The sequence below is a fragment of the Vidua macroura genome, chromosome 1 (genome assembly GCF_024509145.1).
Source record: "Vidua macroura isolate BioBank_ID:100142 chromosome 1, ASM2450914v1, whole genome shotgun sequence".
NCBI classification, from domain to species: domain Eukaryota; kingdom Metazoa; phylum Chordata; class Aves; order Passeriformes; family Viduidae; genus Vidua; species Vidua macroura.
Genome location: NC_071571.1, coordinates 59,741,789 through 59,766,634, shown reverse-complemented (window position 1 = coordinate 59,766,634; position 24,846 = coordinate 59,741,789). Strand labels below are relative to the sequence as shown.

The following is a 24,846-nucleotide window of genomic DNA, read 5'->3' as shown; positions in this document are numbered from 1 at the left end:
TCACAGCTATAACTTGTGTGAGACTAAACTCATACACAGGAGCCTAGCATTTCTAGTTGAAGTCTCAAGCAGAACTGAACAAAATATTTTTTATGCCAGTGCTATGTGACTTGATTACAGAATTGTATGCGAATTTGATTACAGAATCCTAATAATGAAGGTGAACAGGGACCTTTGGAGCTCTGGTCCAACACTCCTCAATGCCAGGACAGGGCATGCCTTCAGGTGCCAGGGATTTACTTAGGCCATGAATAAACACGTTGTCACTGAGGTTTTGTGAGATTTGAATGCCTCTTTTACTGTCTGCAACCATGTGTAGATCAACATGAACAGACCACCAATATTTTCCAACATTTGTTATGAATACAGTATCCAGGAATTGAGTTTGAAACTACCTTGCTTTGAATAGGAGTTTGACCATATGCCCTCCAGAGATCACTTCCAATACTCCTAAGAGTTTCTGAATACTATTTTTCGAATCCAGATCACACATCCTATCCTATCCTATCCTATCCTATCCTATCCTATCCTATCCTATCCTATCCTATCCTATCCTATCCTATCCTATCCTATCCTACCCTACCCTACCCTACCCTACCCTATCCTATCCACTGTCATCTGAGCATGGCAGTGTATAGTCAGCTTTCTGTACTTTGAGGTCATGTTGAATAATTCATACAACTAAAACTTGCTGCTTCTTCTGGGTTCTTCTTTCTACTCCCTGTCCTCATGTTCTACAAAAACCACCAGAAAAATTGTCAAGTAAAAATAGAGTTTAGATCCTACAGGCAGCACTCCATCTCCCAGGTTGCATGAACTCTGCTGCACTCTTCAGGGATAGTATGATGCACTTGGTCCCACTCTATTTCCAGTTTTACATGCCCCAGAAAAGGAACAGGAAATGGGCTGCTACTTTAATGACAGTAATAAAAGAATCCTGCTGCTGCAATTGTTCTGCTTTATCTGGTGGCAGAAATCCAGGAGCCCTAGGCTTACATGGTCTTTTCATTGTGGAATCACTCATTATTCGTTGTTTTTGGGCTCAATCCAAACTATATTGAAGTCAGTGAAAAGAATCCCAAAGGCTTTGCTGAGTTTGGGATCAGGCACATTGTATATTTTACACATACAGTTGATCTGCAAATGGAAATTGTCATTGGAAGTCAGAAAACTGTACATAATGCTGAAGAACATTTGAAAACAAAAGGTAGAAGAGTGATGATTAGAGGAAAAGATTGCATTCTTCATAACCTCTTCCAGGTATATAACTATTCATCCTTGGGTTTGAGTGTGCAAACAGCTTTAATAACAACAATCCAGCAATATAACTCTTCAGCACACTGAATTAGTTCAGAAAGTGCTGACTACAATAGTAAAGACAACATTGTTTTCCGTATTTTCTTCACTGTTATATTTTAGGATGATTATCTGGGTTGATTTCTAAACAAACCTTCAGCTTTGTATCCAAAAGGCATGAATATGGCCTTGTCAGAATTACAGAAAGAACAGATTGAACAAAATCTTTTGACATCCGCTTTACACCCTCAACATTAACCTTTCTTTGTGACTTTTGTTTCTTGTACCTAAACTATGGGTGAATAGTCCCAGCCAAAGATAAAGGTTTAAAAGTTTGAAATTTAAATCCAATAACATTTCTCTATTCAAAATTACTTCTGTACTATACCAAACTAAATTTGTGTGGTAAAATCATAGCAACAAATATTATGGTTTTCTGGTTATCATGATTCCATTCATGAAAATGCACTGAGTATCAGCAACTATGCTCTGAAAGAGTGAAATAGCCAATATAGGATGAGAAATATTGATTTTAGTGTTTTGGAATATCAAACAGCAGCAAACAGAGGGACATGTTTTTTTTTAAAACATGATGAGTCAGAGCAGACTTCCTGATCAATCACAGGAGGCAACAGAGGAGGCAGCAAGGACAGAAAGCCTCTGAGACCCACATTGCTGGTGGGAACTCAGGAAGCCTGGAAATGGATAGGTTCCACTGCAGACCTCAGTTTTCCCCTAACACTTATCTTCATGGTATGAGAAGTGGTTCTTGAAGGAACCAAATCTCTTCCATTCACATAGGGACCAGGTGAAATGAGAAGGAAAACAAGGTCCACTTTTCAGTGCAGTTCAATCAATGTGCTATCAGCCAGATACTTACTGGTGAAGCCTGGCCCTGGGCCACAGCTGTCCATGTCAGCTCTAAATATTTCAACAGCGCTGAAACTGAACAAACTCTTTATTTGCTTATTTTTTTCATCAAGCGACATAAAGTTGGTTTAGTTGTAGCCACACAGACCTTCTTAAGAAAACTTCTTTCCAGCTCTGATGGATAAGTCCATTGGACTTCTGTAGGCCAAGAAGTACTGTTCTTGGCTACACAATAGTTAAAAGAATGACCCTGACCTGGAGAGTAATCTCCCTAAGTGCCCAATGGTTCACTCAGAACACTTGTCTCTGCTGCTCTACCCACATCAAGCCAATATCCATATTACAACAGCTGGCAGTGTTATTTATTTTAGTTCTGCAATTCCAACTGCAATTGATAGGTCTGCTTGCAATAGTTCTTTTCCATATTTGAAGCTTACTATGAGAGATGAGAGACTGAGTCAACAAAATGCACTTGGATAATTTAATGTCTATCTCAGCAAACTTATTGCAAACAAATGTCCTGTTCTTACACAAGCATTTTTGTAAGATAGGAAGAATTCAATGCCATACATAGTGATGGATACTTCCACACAAGCTTCATTAACTGAATCAAAATCCAGTACACCAAGTTCTCAGAGAAATATTCTGATTAACAATACAGAGGATTTGACAGCTCTTGCTGTACCTCCCCAGAACACCTCTACTACAAATGTCTATAAAGCCATAAATGCTCTCAATTTTTAAAAAGACCTTACTTCTAAAACCCAAAAGTGCTTAGAGGAGGAAATGGGTTTCTATATTAATACACCTAATGCAATAAAAATTCTACCAGGCTCTATACATTTCTGTAATACATGGTAAAAGTAATTCATACAGGGGATCTGGAGGATTCAGAGGATGCACTTTAGGTTTCTTCAGACATAGCTACATGTTTGACAGATGTGTGGACTGTGACTAGGACATGTAGGGAGCCATGCAGCCTCCAGTAAGCGAGTGTCACTAGTTATGTCAGCTTCAATAATCTTTTTATGTTTTTTATATGTACTGTCCACCCTCTGAGGCTGTCACAGTGGGTTTTTTTCAAGTATTAACAAGCTAAGGAGCAACACATTGAGGTTCATTTTTATTGCAAACAGAACTGTTTAGTCACTGATAAGAGTTAAGGCCCCACAGTGGCACCATGGCAGGGCTGTGAGAAAAAACATGAATTTTACATCAGCATTTCTATCACAGCTATTGAGCAGTTCCCCAGAAACTCCAACAGAATTGTGATAAAGTGTAGAGCTGCTGACAGTCCCACAATGAGCAGGACTTTGAGCACAACCAACATTTCTGTGAGTCTATAACTCTGCTCATCCAAGACTCAGGATCCAAGATCCTAGTATTCTGCATGGATTCCCAGTAAATTCAGTAAAGAAAAAATCACTTCTGTTAGGACATGTGATGTGGTCTATGGGATGCAAATTAATGCTATATTTGGTATTGGCAGCAGAAGCCTAAGTGAAAGCCCAGTTGTTTCAGTCAAAAAAGGTAACGTGTAGTTCAGCTTTATGATAATGATGGTGCCAAGCTCCCCTTAACACAGATTTCTCAGCTGGGCATTTTCTCTTCTTGCAATTACAAAACTCTTCTTACTGCCCTTATATGCATTCCTATGGACATGTCTGTCTGATTCAGGCACCTCCACCTCTCAGAGGTGAAGTTTCCTGCAGTCACTCACAGTTCCTCCAGATCTTAATGTCACACCAGGCCAACTACTAAGATTTTTGTTGTCATCTCCAAGTGGGATTCATCCTGATCTCCAGCCTTCATTACTGCATATAGTACTGTTTTTTGCAAAGGCTGATGCACACACTGCAAAACTAACTGAAAATATACCTGCATCTAAAGCATACTGAAGAGTTTTTATGGGCTTCTACTATTTTATCCCTTGTTGCTTCCAGAATCAGTGCTCTGGTTTGTACAGTGGACAACTATCAGGAAACGACTCTCCCCCACATACTACTGTGCCTCAGATGCTTTGCTTTGTTAAATATTCCCAGTTTTGTATTTCTCTGTTGGTTTCTATTTGATGCTCACAACTTCTGCAGAACCACCTAAAGAGATGTTCAATATGACCTCATAACTCTTGTAGTTAAGCACTTTCTTCCAGTCTAATCTTTTCAAAACAAATCCATTTGATACGGAGACATATTGAGATTCTTTTGTTTTGAGGAGTAGACTTATGACCTGAATGTGAGCAGCAAAATCGCCAGTGTGTTAACCACTTGTGCCCTCTTCTCTGTAAGGGGAGTTATAGACCTCAATGCTCAACATGCACACTTACCTCAGGTATTGCTATGACTGGCCCCGGTGGTCCTGGTGGTCCAGGTGGTCCCACAATACTGCTCCCGTTCTGTCCTGGTTCACCCTATTTCAAAAGCATTACATGTGGAAAACCCATACACTAAGCACTACATTTCACATAGGTTTTCGAAAATAATGAAATCCACACAATCTCACCCGAGGTCCTGGGTCACCCTTCTCTCCTTTTGGACCCTTCAGGTGATTAAAAAAAAAAAAAAAGGAAAAAAAAAAAGAGCGTAAGTGATTTAAAAGGTGAGATTATGAAATGTACTCTCCCTTGCTTCACAAAAGAGTACAGCAGTGATTTTCATGTACAGAACAATCAATCCCCAGCTCTCTCAAAACACACATGGGGCCAACTCAGATCTTCTGAAGGTTTGATGTTTAAAAGTATTTCCCAGAACTTTTGACAGAGTTCGCAGACGACTAGAAGTAAATGGGCATAAAACATTTCATTAGCTGGGAATTAATCCAGTGAACCTTTCTTTCATTGCACTGAAATCAGCCATCCCTGGCTGTGCTTGTCCTTTTCTGGCATCAACCACATCAGCTGTGTCTGGGATTTCCCAGGGGACCAGACGGAGAAGACAGGGGAACTGTCTGTTATCTTTCAGGCAGCTTATTTCTAAGCTTGATCAGCCCCTCTGTAGAACTCCCTGTGCTAGAAATGCAGACACTTGTCTGGCACAAGTGAGAGGAAGGAGTCAGGGAATGAGCCGTGGGACTTCCCAAGCAAAGCACACTGTAATCATTGAGGGTCTTAAGCATGAGAAATACATTAAAATCACCTATGAGCCTGCTGGATTTCCTCTAATTAAAGACAGAGCTGGTTTCTGAATAATTAAAAGCAGAAGGAGCATTGAGGAATCAGAACTAGCCTCTGGAGATGCCTGTATCTCTTCTGATTAATGAGGGAGGCATGGGCAAGTTACACTCTGCTTCTGTGTTTTTTGTCTGAGGTAACTGCTCCAGGTTAAGCACGACAAACACATCCCCAGCTCTTCACACTCTGCTAGCAAGCACTGATCCTACTGATCTGTAAGAGGTAGGTTTGGGAGCCAGTGTGTGTCAGGTGATCAGAGATAATGATAACCCTACTCACCACTTCTCCGGGATGCCCAGCAATGCCAGGAAAGCCTGGTTTTCTATCTGTGCCTGGCATCCCCTGCCACAAAAAACATACAGTTATTCTCTCTAAACTGCATTCTGTTTCACACAAGCAGGAAACTGCCACTGGGGAAGGTCACCATACGGTTCTGAATGGGCTGGTGGGCAGGTTTGGGGGAGGCTCATTATCTCATTAGTCATCTGCTCTCTCCACTCCTCCTGCTCTTTCCACCTCTCCAGAGCAAGCTTATGGCTTTTTTTTCCCCTGCAGCTTCAATCATTTTTCACTGCTTCCACCCCTGCTTAGCAAAAGGGTGGATTTTGTTGCTTTCCCCCAAAATACATTTGATGAGTTATTTCCACCCTTCAGTTAAGTGACTCTCAAGCTGGAGGAAGAGAAGGGGTGTAGACATTGGCATTGGATGTAGACAGGAGTCAGTATGTGGGGTAAAAACATCCTCTGCTGTATTTTAATACAGGCCTGTATATGACTGCTGGAATCTGATAGATACTCTACACTATGGGAAAACCAGAAGCACTAATGATAATGCAGTTTTCCCAGAGAAAAATGGATAAAAGAAGTTTCTAAACTCTTAAAGAACCAGATCAACAGTGAGCTATGCTTTTTGCATCTGTTTTTCTCTGCATCATATGAGAGAGGAAAGGAAATGACACAGAGCAACCTAATGATTCATCTAAGGGACTGATTACTCTTGCTAGCTTGTTATTTTTGGTGGGGTTTTTTTTGGTATTTGTTTTGTATGTGGTTTTGAGTTTGTTTTTTGGTTTTTTTTTTTGTTTGTTTGTTTTTTGTTTGTTTGTTTGTGTCTGGTTTTTTTTTTTGTTTTTTTTTTTTTTGTTTTTTTTTGCTTTGAGGGTTTTTTTAAATATGCTGGGGATTTTTTGGTTTCAGTTTGGTTTTTGGAAAACACTGTTTTGTTTCCAACATTTTGCTCTGCTTGAAGAAAACATTTTTGGGTTTTAACAATAGATAGTACCACCATAAGGGATTTAACGTGCCTGCTTAATTAAGGAAGGATATTGTCACTGCTATTTTTTTTTTTTTTGGTCAGTCATCAGTGAAGAGTGTGGGTCAACAATACAGTATGATTTCTGAAGTACTCCATTCTTCATTTTATAAACAATTTTATAGACAGGATAAAGGGTGTCTGACTGCTAATGGAATTTAGGCATCAAAGCAACTACTGGGATTCTGGTATCTGCATGAGCAGTAAAAATGGTACTTGGACATAAGTTTCTCAAGTGCTTATGATAAATTATAAGTATCTGCAGCAAAGGTAAATGGGCAGAGGAAATTATTTTGGAACAACAGCATTTCTGCAACAGAATGTTGTCATTTCAGGCATGTTGGTACTTGCTTCCTACCATTACAAATGCCGAATAATTTCTCCCATTCGTTTTCCTAATGAAATTTAAATGGGAAGAAAAGATCCATGATAGGCAAGATGTTTTATTGCAACTAATGTATTCAGAGACGTCCTTATTTCTAACTCCCATCATATTTTAAGAATGTAGCTCATTGCTCACGTACAAAAGGACAATGATCTTTTTTAGTTTGAGGGTTAAAGGGATAAATTTCTTATTTTTAAAATAATCCTGTAGTCACTCTACTTAAAATATACACACATTTCAAATGCAGTCTCACATAAAACAATAATAATTACTAGAAAAAGTACCTCAGAAGAAAGGGCATGTAGGAATAATAAAGAAAATATTCTATAGTCTCAAACTGGTTAAGAAGAGTTAAACTACTGTCCTGTGTGTCAGTGCATCAGCTTTAATTATCATGCTGACAAATATCTATGTGAAATGACAACACTCATAATATGTACAGCAGATGGAATTTATGGCAAGAAGAGTCCTGCTACATTGTTGGTATTTTTAAAAAATAAACAAGCAGATGCTGCTAGAAGACTGTGATAATACTCTTGTAAATACTCAGCAAGCATAACTGCATTTAGCTTGTTTCCTGGAGCAAATTTTGATTTCAGGGCCATCCCAAATGCAGGAGAAGACTATTTTATTTTATTTTATTTTATTTTATTTTATTTTATTTTATTTTATTTTATTTTATTTTATTTTATTTTATTTTATTTTATTTTATTTTATATTTTATTTTATTTTATTTTAATTTTCTATGAGTCACATCAGCGCTCTCTGCTGGCTTATGCCTGCAAGAGACACTCAGGTCAGACAGGGACCAGCAAGGAGCAGCACAGCCTCAAACAGGAGTTTTGGGGTGGGCTCCAAGAGGAGTTCAAAGCAGAACAGGCAGGGATTAAGACAGACATGAGCCTATTACTGTAGCACAGACCTGTGGGGCGCTCTTGTGTGGGGTGAGAGCTACACACCACCATATGAAGGAACAGAGGCATGTGGAATTTAGTTTTCTGTCTAAGCTTTGCTGATTTTTATCTTAATTCTGGTGAAAATGTGAAGGGCCTCGCAAGATGCCTTCAAAGACATGCACCTTTTAGATGCGATTTTAGATGCAATTTTAACCACATTTTAGGCAGAAGCCTTAAGCATCAGCTTATGCTGGCTCCTGACACTCACAATTCACCAGAGAAACGGGTTTGTGAAGCCACTCTGGGCTTTAATATGCTGACAGAGCAAGAAATGTTCATTAAGTGCATTCCCTAAGTGCATTAAGAGATGAAAAGAAACAGAAGAAAGAAACAACTGAGGTTTTAGATCAGGTTAAATAAACTTCCCACCTTTGAACCTGGGAGACCTATGTTGCCTCTTTCTCCCTTAAACAGAGACACAGTAGGGCTCAAGTATTAAAATGAGCAGTAATTGCAAGGGGTTTAAACACATATGCTACTTTCCTTAAAAACAAAGGAACCAAATGGAGTAAAACAATCTGAAAAAATATGGCATATTTTTGGTAAAGTGATGCTTGACATATATTTGTTATTTAGTTCTGAGATTTTAACCACCCAGTTGCAACCCACATCTGAAGATTTTGTGGTCACAACTCATTATTTTTGCTGAGCATTGACCAAGCCACATTCCTGAACCCTCATTTTGATGTCTGAAATCAGCTCATGGTAATGTTCCCCAGATCTACAGCCATCACCTCGTGTCTCCACAAAGGACTCACCATCTTCCTCCAAAACAGCTAACGCAGTCCCCCCACACTGCTGCTCTTTCCACCTACCCAGGCACTGCGTCCAACAACAAGTGAAATAATGAACACTGCACTGTTCCACCTTTGGAACTGATTCTACAGGATTGTACCTCTAAGTAGACATGGTTCCTCAATTTTGTAAGAGATAGAGAACATCCCATTTAGTTTATTTCTTTGGAGAAAGATTGGAATAAATCAGCCATTGCCTCAAATGTTATGTTTATGCTTACTGCTTTTTGGGAGTTCATATATTCAAGAGAGTGTGAAGACTGTAGGCTGTTTTTTAATGAAAACAGCTTTTCATAATAATAAAAGTGAAAGCAAATTTGGATCCATGGTTACTTGCTAGGAAAGAGAAAAAGTTGATCATAGATGGTCTTCTCTGACAGCTGTACTTGTCTGGGGTGTACTTGAAGGACAAAGGATGCATGAAACAGACCTATACCTTCAACTCCTCATGATGCATTAGCTCTTGGTTTTGGGAAGTGGGTGGTTGTTGTATTTTGCCACTGTTGCCTAGTGAAGTCATTTATAATCATGAAAAGTGGGTGTAAAATTCATCCCCATGAGAGTGATAGTGCATTATAACCACTTTATATTAATTTTGCCGTAGTGCACCTGGTTTTGTAAGATGTCAGGCAAAATAGCATGTTCCTTTCTGTTTCTCATGTATCTTGGGGATGAATGATTAAACCAAGGTGATGGTGAGGTCTCTTGGCCAAGGTTTATGACTACCTCTACCTCTCCAGCCCATTTCCTAAATCCTAGGAATCCTGCTACCTCAATTTCTGAAATCTTTGTGAAGCAGAATTTCTTAGAAACAAAATTTCTAGCTAAGGGCAGAGAATAAATTCTTTAAAAAACAAAAGTATTTTCAGTGTGGAGACTCAGCACCTACACATGTGCACAGAGCAGCATCGTGTGAGAGCACATCTATTCTTACCAGTCCACACCAGTATCACTCACCAACATGCGCTGTGCAAATTGTGATTTTTTTCACTCATAAGTAATGTGCTCCAGCAGTAACAGGAGTAGTACACAATGAAGGGACTTTTTTCAGCCCTAAAAGCTGAGCTTTACAGACTCTAGACAGAGGGGGCTGGCCAGATCTTTGGTGGCTGTTTTGCTATGAATTAGGTGTATGCAGTTATTGCTGGCAATGGACAGTCAGTGATTAGTGCTGGGGGTAAGCTCAGGTGAAAATTTCATGGGGAGAGGATGAGCACTGACACTTCTCATCTTCCACTTCCTGCTCTTTCAATGATACTATTATTTCCCAGGACAATGAAGACCTTAGATTTCTTTAACTTCATATTTAAGGTGTTGTCATGCTGTACTATTAACCTGAGTGGTTGAGCTTTACATAGGAATAGGAAAAGCCTCTTCCTGTCTAAGGACCCATTCTGCAAATCTGCCTTTTTCTTCTGCAATTTTACATCTCTCCATTTTTTTCCTCATGGGTTACACAACCAGTAGCAGCATCAAAGTGGAAAAATTCAGTCACTTCTAAGCTCAAATAAAACTAAGGCAGTCATTGCTCCTCCCTTCTTCCCCCCAGAATGTTTTCCTATCACTTTCTGGGATCAGAAGGCCTCCTTATACAGATTTATCTTTCAACAGCATGCATGTAACCTTTCTGAGACCAGAGTGACATATAAATGAGCAACAAAGAGAAATTGCCAGATGTCAAAAAAAAAAAAAATTAACAAAGATGCCATGGAATGCAATAGCCCAGTTAGTATTTACTCAGTGCTCTTGTTGGATGTGAAATAATTCTTATAATACACAATCTGCATAGATATCCAATGTAAATGGGAACAATATTTGTCTCAAATTAATCACTATATGATTCTTAAAGGAAAGCTGCTATGTTCAGGCAAATTCTGGGAATATGGAAGTTTAAAAAATGAAAAAAAAAAAGCTAAAGCAATATAGGTTATCTTTCAAGTGTTTTTACCTTTGGTCCTAATGGTCCACGCTGTCCAGGTCTTCCTGCAGAACCCTATAAAAATACACTGAATTTACTGGTAAATCCACATGGCACTTCAAAATATTTTTTTTTTCAGAAAAAAAATTAACTCACTACCACAACTGTTATAAAAACAATGCTGGAGACCTGTAGTGTTAACAGAGAGCAGTAAAATGCACTTATTCTTACAAATACAACTTTAGTGCTGTCACTGCATACTATACTTATTTTAGAAAATATTAGAAATTCTTTCTTCCAAGTGCATTTGTTGTGATGTACTATTTTCAATTGCTTAAAATTTTTTGAATTTGCATTCTTGGCTAAAATTAAGATATGCTACCAGTTTAGCAACAACACAGTCTTGCTAGGTTTAAAAGCAGTTTCCCAAAAAATTTGTTTCAAAAATAATTTGGAAATTCAAATTCTTCTCATCTCTATATGGTGACATGGGTTGTAAAGAACAATTATGGCTCTTTGATGGTAAAATGGACAGCAGTTCATTATTGGTCATTGTAGAAAGTTGAATGGAAGAGAAAGGAATTCAACCAAGTGATTGAATTGTCTTTATCTGGAATATGAAGGCAGATATAAATGGTAATGCTAAATAATGAGAAAACATCAATGAAACTTTACACTGATGTGTGGAAGAAAAAAATAGAAACCCTGGAAACGAGAGCTGAGCTGTCAGAAAAAAAGTTATATTTCTCCTTCAAAACCCAATCACTATTTTTTGATAAAAGATTAATAGAAATCTCAACAGATAAAAGACAGTGCCAATAAATGTAATTTCTTTCTTAGCAGCTGTTTTGAGTTGCAACCCACTTTGAAGCAGATTCTCTGTTTTCACCTAAACACCACTGGGTACTCTGGAGTTGTGGTAAGGTATAAATGGCTCATAGTGCTGTACCAATAAGTATGTAAAAGTATTTTCATAATTTAAAAAAAAATCTTATTTTTCTTATCTTCTCTTTCTTCTTTTTCTCATCTCTCTTCTGTACTGACTCAAACTTTGCAGAGTAATTAAGCAGTAACAGGAAAATTTTGTTCAACTGCAACAAGACATTTTTTGAATATTTATAGCTGGGTGACTTGGAAACAATGCCTGTTATAAAACCAAATGTGACAGTAAGGCTGTGACTAAGGCAGGTTAGAATGCGGAATTTTGGACCTGCTGTGGGCACCTCCTTCAGCTAACAGATTCAATACTTATTTTTGTAACTGTATTTTTGTACTATTTTTAGTATCTAGGAAAAGACGTAAGAGGGGGCAAAGTTCTCTAAGCTATCACCTCCATCTTCAGTGACACACAATTACTAGTACTTTAAACCAACATAGTAAAGGTGCTGCTCAGAGTCATTCCTGCCTTCAGTGTTCAGTTGGTGTCTGATGATTCATGGAATCACAGGATTGTCCAGGCCTTTGGAAGCCATCTAATCCAATCACCCCCTTGAAGCAGAACTGTCACCAGCTTCAGATCAGGTCAGTCATGTTTCTGTCCAGCAAAGTCTTGGTAAATCCAAGACCAGACCTTCTGCAATCTCCCTGGGCAATTGCCCCAACCTTCTAGTGAACAGCCTTCTCCTAAGGCTTAGCCTCAACATCACAACCTGCAAATTGTGACCACTGTCCCTTGCTGTACCATCTGGCACTACAAGGAACAGTTTGGCTTAATCATACTTGCAGTTGCCCCTCAGAGACTCATTAAGTAGCTACTGGATCGTGTCTTTGTCTCCTTTTGTTGCCAGACTAAACCACTGGAGCTCCTTCTATTGTTAAGAATGACAATAAATCCAAATGATATGGTTGGTACTGATGCATTATATTCCCATATTCCCTACTTGATGATTTAAGTGGCCCACACTAGCAAAAAATCTCCTGAGACACAATGATAGAGAAAAAAGCATCCCTTTGTCTATGACATTGCTTCCACACTGGGAACAATTTTTTAGTTTAAAAGTGGCATGTTGTATTATACACATTTGTTTGTCAAACTATAACATTTCAGTTTAATCTTCATATGTGTGGTTCACCTTCTTATGAGAGAAAGGAATCCATTATGGTGAAAGGAGAAATAGAGAGCTAGATAACGTGAAAACCCTTATTTCACCCTTTAAGATCTCAAAAATAGAGCAGAATAAAAAAAAATCATTAGCTAATGAGGTATCAGAGAAATACCATTCAGATTCTTTGGAGGACACAATTATTTTAATGACATTCTAGGGCAAGTGAATCCATTTCAGTGTAGTGACTCTCAATCTATAGCTGACTGGGACTATATATTTCCAAATAGCAGAATGGAGGAAAGTTCTGTTTGGAAAAAACTCCAAAACAAACCAAACAACTCAACAACAAATTATACTCCCCTCCTCCAAAACATCCACTCACCTTTGGTCCCCTTGATCTGGGAATTCTTGATTCACTTAACAGGTCGATGCTACCTGGTCCTTCCATATCCTAATGGAAGAGACAAAGTGCTACAGAATTTAAGAATTTATCTTTTGGTTTTTTTTCTGGTTGCGCTTTCTTTTTTTTTTTTTTTTTTTTTTTCCCAACAGCTCTGTCTTCTTAAGTTCTGTAAAAACTGGAAACATACTGAACACAAATATTTTAATCTTTTCTCATTAACTTTTTTTGGAGTCAAATGGATGCTGTTCTGGAGATAGGCTTTGGAGATAGGCTTTGCTCAAATGTGATAAAAAACATGCTGGTTTTCCCTACAGAAACTCTGGCCTTTACTGTCTTGCCAACTTTGCCAACTTGCCACCATTGCTCCAGCACTTCAGGCTGAAGAGCATCAAGCAGAGGTGAGACAGTATGTACTGTGTATAAGCACACTTTTAAGCAGTATTTTTCTGTGTAGAATTTACCTGTCACCCAGATACTGAAACACTAATGACTAGTAAGGGTTACCAGAACTGTGGCAGGCGGAACTTGCAAACAGTTTGTTAAGGGCAGTAATTGCCTTTCATCAGTAAAGGCGCTTTCTAATTCTCACAGTTGAATATTGAACTCCTGCCTAAAATACTGCTTTCTGAAATTGAGCAGAAAAAAAAAAGAATCCACCATCAAATTGTAGAATAATTATGTTGAAAGTGCTCGCAGAGGCTGCCTTCCCAGCTTCCTGTCAAAAGCAGTGTCAGTACTGAATTCCAATCAGGTTATTTGGGGCATTGGAAACTCAGACCTTGGAACCTTCCAGACATGAAGGTTAAGTGTTATCCAGACTAAGCAAGCTGAGTTCCCTGAGGCTTTCATTACAGGTCATCTGCTCCAGCCCACTGTCCATTTCCATTGCCCTCTGCTAACTTCAGAAATAAGTCTCTGTGTAGTGGGAGTCCTTGAGAGCAGACTACCTATTTCCCATGGAGATTTTTTAGTAGTTTTAAAGGAAACTACATAGAAAGCAGCAACCTCTCTCCAGCTTTCATTACTCTGTGACATTGCAGATCCATGGTATAGAAGCAGGAGATGCCAGTTCCAAAGCAGCAAAAAAATAAAACTGCAGGCTGCCATAATTGCTTGTTTCAGGCCCAGCACCTCTCATGTTCCTATCTCCTGGCTAGTCCAAACTTGTCAGACTGTTCTTCAAAACATCTGGATGTACCACGCCAGCAGGGAACGGTTCACTTGCTTTTAGCTGCAGTTTTAGTTGCAGCTGTGCTGGCTTAATTGTTTCCTTTTCCTGGAAAGATAAAATCTTCATTTTTGTTTCACTTTCCTGCTCACAGCCATACAGCCTTTATTTGCAGCATCAGCATCAGGTGTCAAATCCCCTCACTTTCCTTTAGATGACTAAAATGACAGAAAACATGTTACTTTTGGGGTGCGAGTGTTATCTAAAATTTTAGTGAATTAAATTGGCTTGTGGAAGAATTGATGGGATACTGAATGTTAGTGCATGTGAAGGCCAGGAATGCACCAGAAATGTCTGCAGATAGGAGAAGGAACAGGAGCAAAGCTCCACCTCCTAATGACAGCAAGCCCTTGTGTCAGCTCGCTATGTTTAAAGGGCCCACACTCCTGGCCTGCTTAGCTTTCTGCCAGTTAGTGACTTGAAATGGCCCAGCTTAGCCCAGCTGTGGTGCACTCGATGGTGTAAGGGGAAGGGTGAGACAACAATTAGATCACCTTCAGCTGCTATTGAATGACAGCTTAACACCAAAGGTATGGAAAACATCATTTGACCTGACTGCACTGGAAAAGAGAGATCTTGTTCTTCTGACCTTTTCTGCCAACTCCACAAGAGTAAGAGAAGCAGAAGGAATGTACAACTGAAATCAGGTCCTTCATTTTGCAGGACCAAGGTGAGAGACCTTTTGTGCAACTTCACCTGAGATTGATTTAATGTTACTCAGACTTTCATTCTACTCCTCCATCAGCTATCAGTGTATCAAATACCAACAGAAAAATCTCCCCATATTCTCTTTGGCCTGTTTAATCAAACTCTCACTGAGGAGGGTAAACCACACTGTGTTTCTGGGCCCTTTCCCTTGACTGCACTGTGCCAGTCTGTTTTTCCCTTTAAGAGAGTGCTTGATGCCTACTTTATATCACACATCATCTTTTTTGACATCTGCATGTTTTTAATAGGTTTACCAGGTACCTTCTGCAGCTCAAACTGTTCTTTTGGCAAGCATAAGTGTCAGCAAACACCATGCCATTTGGTTTTTGCACATACCTGATCACAGATCCTAACAAGTGCTAACAGGAGTATTTTGCAGAAACAGCCATACAGCAGACTGCCAACCAAAAGGTAGTGTCACCCTAACAAACTGGCAGACCATGGTGCTGCCTCAACAGATGGCATGGGGGGCATCCAAAAGATCAGCTACAGCTATTGAACCTGTTTAAAGTAGTTTTCCTCTCAGGGAAATGACAGTCATACCAATTTTTTTGACTAGATAAAGTTCAAGATGAAGCCAGTCAAGATACTGTTACTGCAGTTAGAGCTCAAATCCTTCTGTATTTGTATCCATAAAAGCAGGGACTCTCAGTTTTCACCCTTTCCTGCACATCTGCCAAATTTGCTCCTCTGAGATTTAGGTATTAAGAGTGGCAGAGCTTGATCCTAAACACATAATTTCAGGAGGACTCTTTGGTGACATAAGGGCACGTTGCCGTCTACTAAAATAGTGCTAATGGGGAAAAGTGGAGAATCTCTTAAAGAATGGGTCCTCACAGGTCTCATAAGATGACTGTAAGTCAGAGAAGCCATCATTCTGGGCTAAAACTCAGACCAGGCCTGGGATGAAGATGTGACTTGCCAGTGGTCCTTAACTCCTTCTGAGACAAATATTTACTGATATTTATCTTGATTTTTATTCAGGGGATATTGTGTATCAGTGTAGTGTGCCTAAGACAAGGCAAAGGACTGTTTGCCTAGTCTTCAAGCTGTTCCTTGCTAACCATTTCAGTGCTGGCGATTAAGAACTTGTGAACTGCTAAAGAGATTTTTGTCCATTGAAATTCACTGACATCAGTGAGATTATTAACCAGTAGTGTATATAGTACAATATTCTTTATTCAGACATCAGAAAGCAAATAAGGTCTCTAAACAAGCATTAGTGTCACGTCTGTGACACCCCAAAATGTCTGTAGAGTAAAGAAAAGAAAAATACAAAAAAGTTGGGGTAGATACTAAGAAAAACATGTAGGGAAACTGGTATATTTTAAACACCACCACTTTACTACAGCTATTCTACAGAGGGCCAGTAATTTTGGTCAAACATTCTTATTTCTCTGATGAGACTACCCTGAGTAGTCTCATAGAGTGCAAACTCTATTATATCCCATGACATAAAAAAAACTCTAGAAAGACTTTGCTGAGCCACACAGCTAAATTAGAATTGGAAAATGCATGGAAAAAAAGGAAGAAAAAAGTGAAGACACAAGTAGGAATATTGATATTGACACTTTCTTGGCCTCTCTTCACAAAGATATTAATGCAGCAGCTCTAATTCTTGAACCTGGGTATTGTTTCCTTGCCTTTCTTTACTGCAAAGCCACTTTCTGTTCCAACAACATTATCCAAATGAACAGTTCTCAAATGATATGTAAAATTCATCTTGAGCTGGCCTGATCTCATATTCTTAAGTGATGAAGGTATTATTCTCAGAAGTAGAAAAAGTAACATCTGCAATTTTATATTTTCAATGGAACTTTTTTGTCCTAAGTAGAACAAAGCATGAGGTCAGAAATGAGCAACATATATCTCTGTATTTACACTCCTTGGCAAATTTCAATCTAGAACAAATTACTTTGTTATTAATTCTGATTTAAATACCTGTGAAATATACAGATGATCCTCTGGAGGAAATATATGCATAATTACAACAAACTTCAGAATAGCAAAATACCTCAAATCCCAAAGTATAACTTAGTCCTGGTGGTCCAGGAGGTCCAGGGAGCCCAGGAGGCCCAGGAGGTCCAGGTGGTCCAGGTTTTCCATGAGACCCAATAGGACAAGCTTCTCCTTTAGGGCCTATTGATCCAGTGACTCCAGTATCACCCTAAAATAAAAATTCAGACTCTTGATATACTGAATATGTCTAAGTAAAGGCAAATAAGTAGTTTCACAGGATCACAGAATGGTTTGGGTTGGAAAGCTCATCAAGTTTCAAGCCCTCTGCCATGGGCAGAGACACCTTCCACTAGACCAGGTAGCTCAAAACCACATCCAACCTGGCCTTGAACATTTCCAGGAAGCGGTCATCCACTGATCATGTTCATGGCCCTCCCCTGGACTTGTTCCAACAGGTGTATGCCTTTCTTGTGCTGGGGGTCCCAGAGGTTGACACAGCTCTCCAGGTGGGCCTCTCATGAGGGCAGAGTAGAGAGGGAGTATCACCTCTCTCAACCTGCTGGTCACCTGCATTGGTTCTGGCTGAGGTGGAGTTTCCCACACAGCAGCTCTCACAGTGCTGTGCTTTGCATTGGTAGCCAGAAAGGTGTTGACAATACACCAGTGTTTTGTCTGCTGCTGAGCAGCACTGGCACACCATCAGTGCTGTCTCTTTAACAATTCTCTCATACCCTCCTCCCACCAAGTGGGCTGGGAGTGGGCGATACCCTGGAAGGGGACACAACTAGGCAAAAATAGCTGATCCAAATTAACCAAAGGGGTATTCCATACCATATGATGTCAGCTCAGATATAAGAGCTATGGGAGAGAGGAGGAATGGGGGGCATTTGTTGTTTTATAGTATTTGCCTTCCAGAGCAACTGCTTCCTGGGAAGTGGCTGAACATTACTCACTGATGGGAAGTAGAGATTAAACTTTTTTCTCTTTGCTTATCTGGATACAAACTTTCACTTTCTTTTTGCTTTAGTAAACACTGCCTTATCTCAACCTACAAGTTGCTTTCCATCTTATTCTCTCTCCCCAGTCCCACTTGAAAAGAGAGTTATAGAACCGTGTCCAGCCAAGGTTACCCGACTACATGACACTTCATAGGGAAGCATGCTGGCCAGCTGAAAAACCAGGTTTGCTCACTTCATCAGGTTACACAATAACAGTCTATAAGATTTCTCAGCCCTTTTCAGTAATGTGCTGTATCACAGTCATACTGTCATCCTATAAAAACACTTTTTTGTTACCTTTGGACCAGCAGAACCAGGCAGACCTTGATCACCCTGTAAAAGAAAATAAATTCTAAACACTTAGTATAAGACCATTACACAACAAAAGCATATTTATGGTAGTTTTCCTTAATACAAATGCCCACAGATTTCTGTGTTGTTTAATTTGATGTCCTGTACATGAAGCCCTTCATCTGAAACATCAAACCTCTCAGTTAAAAAGAAAACAATCTGCAGTTCAGGAACTACAATAACACATTAATAGCTCTGGTCTGGTATGCTGACTGGACTCAATCTTGTATTTCAATTATTGCTGCAGATTTTAAGGGTGTGGAGGACAGAGAATTAAACATTGCAGGTCACATCCTCATGTTTCTGAACATAAATATCAAAATCCTTATGGGCTATAACAGAACTGGAAACTGGTCCCACTCAAGTTGTCCAGGGCACCCTTCCAAACACCGGATGTGATGACTAGGAAGATTTTAAGGTTCCTCCACTACAATCAAGATTTTATCAATATTTGCTTTTATACACTTTACTTGCATACTTTTTTTTTTTTCCATTTCTATTTCACAGAATAGACAGAAAGACAATAATAATGCACACTAATAATTATTTTCAAAATTGCTCTGGATCTAGTGGAATAATTTTTATCTTGGCAAGCTCCTGTCCTTACTCACTCAGCAGAAGTATTTATTGAGTAAAGTCTGAAAAAAGTGAGTAAGCACCAGGAGTAATATGATCATGTTTTTTTTTCTAAAAGCAGTGGCTAAACTCCATGTCAAATGTCACTTGATGAACAAACTGAATTTACTTTCAGTGCATCCTGTTGTTTCTTTCTTGTTATCTTCTCTGGATTAATTTGGAATAAAGAAAAAAACCAGATACTGCAATATAAATTAAATCAAGGCTTTCAGAAAAAAATAGTAAAAATTGAAAAATACTCTTACTTGTATTGAACAGGTGCAGATATATAGTGCTTCAATTCTAATTGAATTTTTATTCAAACATACAGAATGCAGCAGACTCAGGCAAAACATTGTAGCCCTTTTTTTAGAAGATTATGATTTTTTAAAAAAATTTTTTTTTCTTAAATTGCTTCTCTTTCCCCATCAATCTCCTCCTATAGGACGCAATTCATGTTCAGTTTACTTCAGCTAGACTTTCTGTTCTTAGGCTCCCTCATGTAAAACACTCACCACTGATTACAATGGTCACGGGTTTCAGGTGCCTGCTTTGTAACACACATACTGCACTTTCTGGATGGCTGCTGGTTCCCATGTATGCTGCACTTTTACCAGCCTTTTGATATCAAAACCAGGCTTTTGATATCACAACTCAGAACCTCCAGCCTCCATAGATAAAAATAAATCAATATTCTGGCCATTTAAGACTTGTCTTTTCATTTCTGTTACAGCGGGTGAGCTTTAAAGGTACACTTGGGAATTTACTTTCGAATTCTTGTGTGTAAAGTGCGTTGTTGAAGCTCACTAGAGGATGAAATTGTCTTCTAGTCTTTGCCTGTTATTCTTCACATCCTTCTTGAAGTGGGGTATAAAAAAATGGTGCTCAAATGTTGTTTTGATTAGCAATCAATTATATTAATTTCCCCAAGTCAAATCTGTTTTGTGTGTGATGGTAATTGCTGAGTGATCTTTCTGTCCTTGTCTTGACCCATCAGCTTTTCACTGGTGGGCATCTAGTGTCCAGCCAGTGTAGGCCATGACTTTGTCTCTTGTTTGCCAATTTATATGGTCTGTGCTCCTTCAGACTCTTCTCCCCATCATATAATGTGCTGTCACTCTGTGCCAGGCTGGGCTAACTGGAGTTCTCTCTTTCCCCCTCCAGACTTATCTGTCTGAGCCTAGTGACTACTGTTTTCTGAGTGGCAAATCACAACAGAGTAGTTCATAGTGCATATTGAATATTGCATGCTTCAGAAAATGAGACAATAGCCAATATGAAATTCTGGATTTCTGAATATGCCTTTTCAGATGGGTTCTAATAAGCCATCACTATCTGGATTCCATTAAAAAATACTGAAGCCAGATGCTATCGTGTTGCAGGGACAACTGTTTATGATTTTTACAGCCTAGAATTGACAAAGATTTTCCACTGAAGTAGGAGCAAGACAACATTTAACTCACCTTTTCTCCCTTCCACCCTGGTGGGCCAACCACTCCATCACAGCCAGAAGGACCTTGAGGGCCCTGTAGATGACAGTAAATCTAAAGCAGGTGCCACTTGAGAGCTCAATTTCTAGAACATGTTAAGTATTAGGGACCAACTGATGATATAGCATTATGAAAGAGTAATGTGTAGCACCTCCCACTACTAAGTTTTAACACTTTTATTTCTTGTCTTCTGAGAGTTTGGCTTTGTATTAAACCAGTATTTTAATATATTTTAATGGAAAACTATATACAACAATCATAAAATTATAAGCAAAAAGAAAACCCAGCATATTGTAAATATAACCTTAGCATGAGAGATTATGGTGCTATCCAAGAACGTTTTGACAACATTGTGAAAGACACAATGGGGTTGAAATCCTCAGGCACTTCAGTTATACACACTTTTGTCAATGTCGGTGCTAGATGAGACCCAGCTGAGGAAACCTTGGTATTGACAAAATCAGTGGCCAGGGTTGCTGTGTGGTCGGATCACTAAAAGTAGTTATGATATGGAGGGAATGGTGTCAAACAGGAGACTTCTGTGCTGTCACTGCAAATAGAAAAAGCCTGTAGGTTGACAGAGGTCTTGATTCATAAAACTCCAGTGATACCATCACATGGAAGCTATGAGGCTGGGCCTCAGCTCGCCATATGGGGGCAGCACTTGGCTTATTCAGACTCACTTTTCCAGGAGCCTCTGGGTAGCTGAGCCTGGAAGTGCATTCTTACACTTTCAGGAGCAGTACTCCTAAAGAGTCCTTCTGCAGAAGAAAAGGCGCCGTCACTTTGCTTTGGTTGATGGCACTCATATTGTTCATGAACCTCGTATTAAGTTCTCCACCCAATTTTTGGTGTTGTATGACTTGTATCGTGCATGCATCTGAGTGAGCAGGCAGGCTGGGAAACACTGGATTTGTGGGGTCAGCCAATAAATCTGTACAGATATTGAAGTCCAGCCCACAGTAACTAGACATGCATGGAAGGTAACAGGCATATTTTACAGACTGCATTTTAAAAATTGGTCTCTGAAAGCCTTTGACTACATTTACAGGGGTGTATTCTGGCCTCTGGAGATCTTTAATAATATTTATTTATTCATCTGTTTTGGGGAAGGATATAAATGGCTAGCAAAGGAGATAGAAAACATTGTTTCCCCCTGATGTTTTCAGAATTATCAAAAAGCCTCATTTTTCTGGCTCTCTCCCTCCTCCCCCACACCCCCCAGCCCCCACCAGTTTTGCTCTTTGGATGCACTGTAAGTCATAGAGTAACTAATGGAATTTTTTTTTTTTAATATTGAGAATAATCAGAAATAATTTCAGTATGTTTTAAACATTTTAATATTGCATTTTGGCATGATTACATAGACAGAGAGAGTAAGAAAAGAGCTAAAAACAATAACTGTTCTAAAGTTTACTGGTTACTTCCACTCTACTACTTGGCAATTTTAGGCTTCATTGTGCTAAAATTGCTAATTTCCTAAAGAGCTTTGGAATAGTCTCTCTTATGTAGCTAGCAGGCAACGCTGGGATATTTGTTATTCTTGTCAGGGTATATGAATGCATTTGTGAGCTACCTCAAATAAAAAATTATGATAGAAAATATCCCTACACAATACTATGAGTCAATTTAACTTCATGTAGCATTTAGAAAATGTATGTTTAATCAGATCAATACCATATCAGTATGAGACGCACTGTGAAGCAGTTTGTGCAGGGGTATTTCCCATTACAAAATGCAGCCTTTACTGAAACATTTCCAAGACATGTTTGCAGAGAGAAGAGGTGCTACATCACAAAGTTCTTGATTTAGCAAGGACTTAAGCCTGTCCCCAACTTCAAGTGATTGGCTGGTCTTCTGGAATTAGAATTCACAACTGAAAACCCTTATTAACACAAATGTGTTAATGTGGTACTTAATGAGGATTCCCAACCAAAAATCTCTGCTGGGAACTGAGCTCACTTCATTTATCCAGAGCGTACAAATGCGTGCAAATCTTTGAAAAGCAGGATGACAGTTTCTTGGGTCATCTGAAATTGTGGGAATGCATGGGTCTGTATTTTTAATAGCTGGAGATTTCCTTTCGCAACCTGCAGATTTGTCCTGGATTGATTCTTCTGAAAATGTTCTTTAGTAGTCTTATCAACATCTAACTTCTACTTTTTTAACTGATATGTTTCCCAGGAACTATCCTGAAACAATGATTTGTGTTGCATCATGTGGATATTCTCAGCTCAGTCAGAGAGAAAGAGAAAGGTTTTCTAACCAGGCAAGAGCCTGGGAAACAGTTGGGAAAGAATGTAAATAATTCTCTAATCTATCTTGTTATTCACATTGTTTATAAGCATGCTCTGCCACTGTGCGTCATTCACTGCACACCAATAGTGTGACATGTTTTTACTCTAAGACCAATAAAATTAATCTTCTCAATGTTCTCTATATATAAAGCAGTATATTTGAAATAAATCAGAACTCATTTTCTTTGCCTTCTAATCTAGAGTTCTCTGTTCCCGTCCTGCTCAACAGCGACAGCATCAGAAAATTGACTGTCTGCTTCATGTTATTGCCTGTGAAATCCCAAATTAGACAAGAGGGAATACACTCATCTTTAAAAATAAAAGATAAATCAATGCTTATTTCTCCATTTTATTTTAATTCCTTTTTACATTATTCTTTTATGGCAAATTTTAGTACTGTATCCCAGACCATTTGAATTACATTATATTCCAAGGATATAATAACAGCCACAGTCAGGAAAGTTGAAGGTACATTTTTAATTGAAAGAAGGTGTTATAGAGAACCTTTTAATCTAACACTGCACTTTATCAAATCCTGTAAATAAAACATTAGGGTAACTGTCTTTTTTTAAGACTTGCCAATGTATTTTCTTAAAATTACATTTGTAATCCTCAATAAAATTTAATCTGTCTTGGATTCGGAAAATAAAGAGTGTTGGGAGTTTAGCAATTAGATGAAATCTGGTCAGCATTTCAGACTTTTTTTATTTAATACTGCCATCCATATAACAATCAGTAGATGCAGAGAATAATGGATTTCCTTGGCTTCCCGTGCACTTGACTCTTGAATCTCATATTAAGACTTTCAGGTACCTAATTTCTTTCTGCACAAAAGATGCTGCTTTCCATCTGGATGGTCTAACACCTTCTGGATTTTATATCAACTCCCAGCTTGGTTATTCTCAAAGATCCTCCCTCCAAGACAGCTGAGATATAGTGATAGCTCCTTTTTAACACCTGTCACCCATACACTTCCTTGATATATGCTAACGACACCTTGTCAGGTACAGAAATGATGACTCACTTTGAGGGTCATCTGATGTACAGGACAAATCTTGCCCTGAGAACAATGCTGCTGGCAGATGGTTGGTAGGGCATAAGGGAACCATATTAGTAAATATATGGAAACAGAGATTGTTCTGAATTGGAAAGGATTATTGAGTGCAGCTCTTAGATGAATGGACCGCACAGAGATCAGACTCACAACCTTGGCTTCATTAGCACCATGCTCCAAACAACTGAGCCAATCTCATAGTTCCAGAGAGGATTCTCAGAGCTGGTCAATGCTAAAAAAATTTATTTTATTCACTGAAAAAAACCACTTTACTGAGAATTTACTTGCAAGTCAAACTTTAGCAACATTTTTACAGTAGAATTATATTTCACATGTCCAGAGGAATAAGTGTTTCTACGTAGCTGAAGAAAACGATGGAAGAGGAAAGAGGAAAATTCAGTTTATTTTACAAATTCCCTGAAGCTTATATAAGTAATTTAGCAAACTTCATTTTCCTGAAAGCACCACAGGAAAACTGATACTTAGTCTTATTCAGTGTTGGCAAAAGCATTATTAATTTTTATTTATTCTGGTCCAGATCCACCAGTATCTGTCCTTCAAATGTACATTAGTGCTATGTTTTGGTTAACAAGACTTTTTTTTTTTTTTTAATATAAATTTGTATAAGATTCAAGCTTTGTGCACAAAATGGCACTCAGTGCAGGGCCTGGCTCCCCTGAAACTCCATCTTCTCCTGGTGACCCAGGAGGTCCTACACCTGAATCAGGTGCTGGGTTTCCTGGAAGACCAGGCAGTCCTGGAGAGCCCGGTGGCCCCGGAAGACCCTGGATAAATCAGCAGGAATGTTAGAAATTTTCCTAGCCTGGTTCGTTTCTATATACATGGAACAGGAAAAAGCTCACACAGACTGTTCAGGCTCATAATACTCAGCTGGGGTTTCCACCCCACTTCTGCTTCTCTGAGAACCAATTTTAGTTTCACAATATGCCCTTACATAGGGTCACACTGACCTCCCTCACCTGTGCTCTCTGAACTGT

At 39.0% G+C, this 24,846-nt stretch overlaps 1 protein-coding gene across 4 annotated transcripts in view; it reads right to left on the bottom strand.

Moving 5' to 3' along the window:
* The window catches only part of COL15A1 (collagen type XV alpha 1 chain), a 114,636-nt gene that overhangs the window by 30,792 nt on the left and 58,998 nt on the right, over nt 1-24,846 (bottom strand). For all 4 annotated transcript variants that reach the window (XM_053989223.1, XM_053989231.1, XM_053989241.1 and 1 more), the window contains 8 exons: nt 20,471-20,533; nt 18,339-18,374; nt 17,099-17,251; nt 13,128-13,196; nt 10,731-10,775; nt 5,615-5,677; nt 4,669-4,704; nt 4,493-4,576 (listed from right to left, as the gene is read on the bottom strand). In XM_053989223.1, the coding sequence (XP_053845198.1) occupies nt 4,493-4,576; nt 4,669-4,704; nt 5,615-5,677; nt 10,731-10,775; nt 13,128-13,196; nt 17,099-17,251; nt 18,339-18,374; nt 20,471-20,533 (549 nt within the window). The remainder of the gene's footprint in view (nt 1-4,492; nt 4,577-4,668; nt 4,705-5,614; nt 5,678-10,730; nt 10,776-13,127; nt 13,197-17,098; nt 17,252-18,338; nt 18,375-20,470; nt 20,534-24,846) is intronic.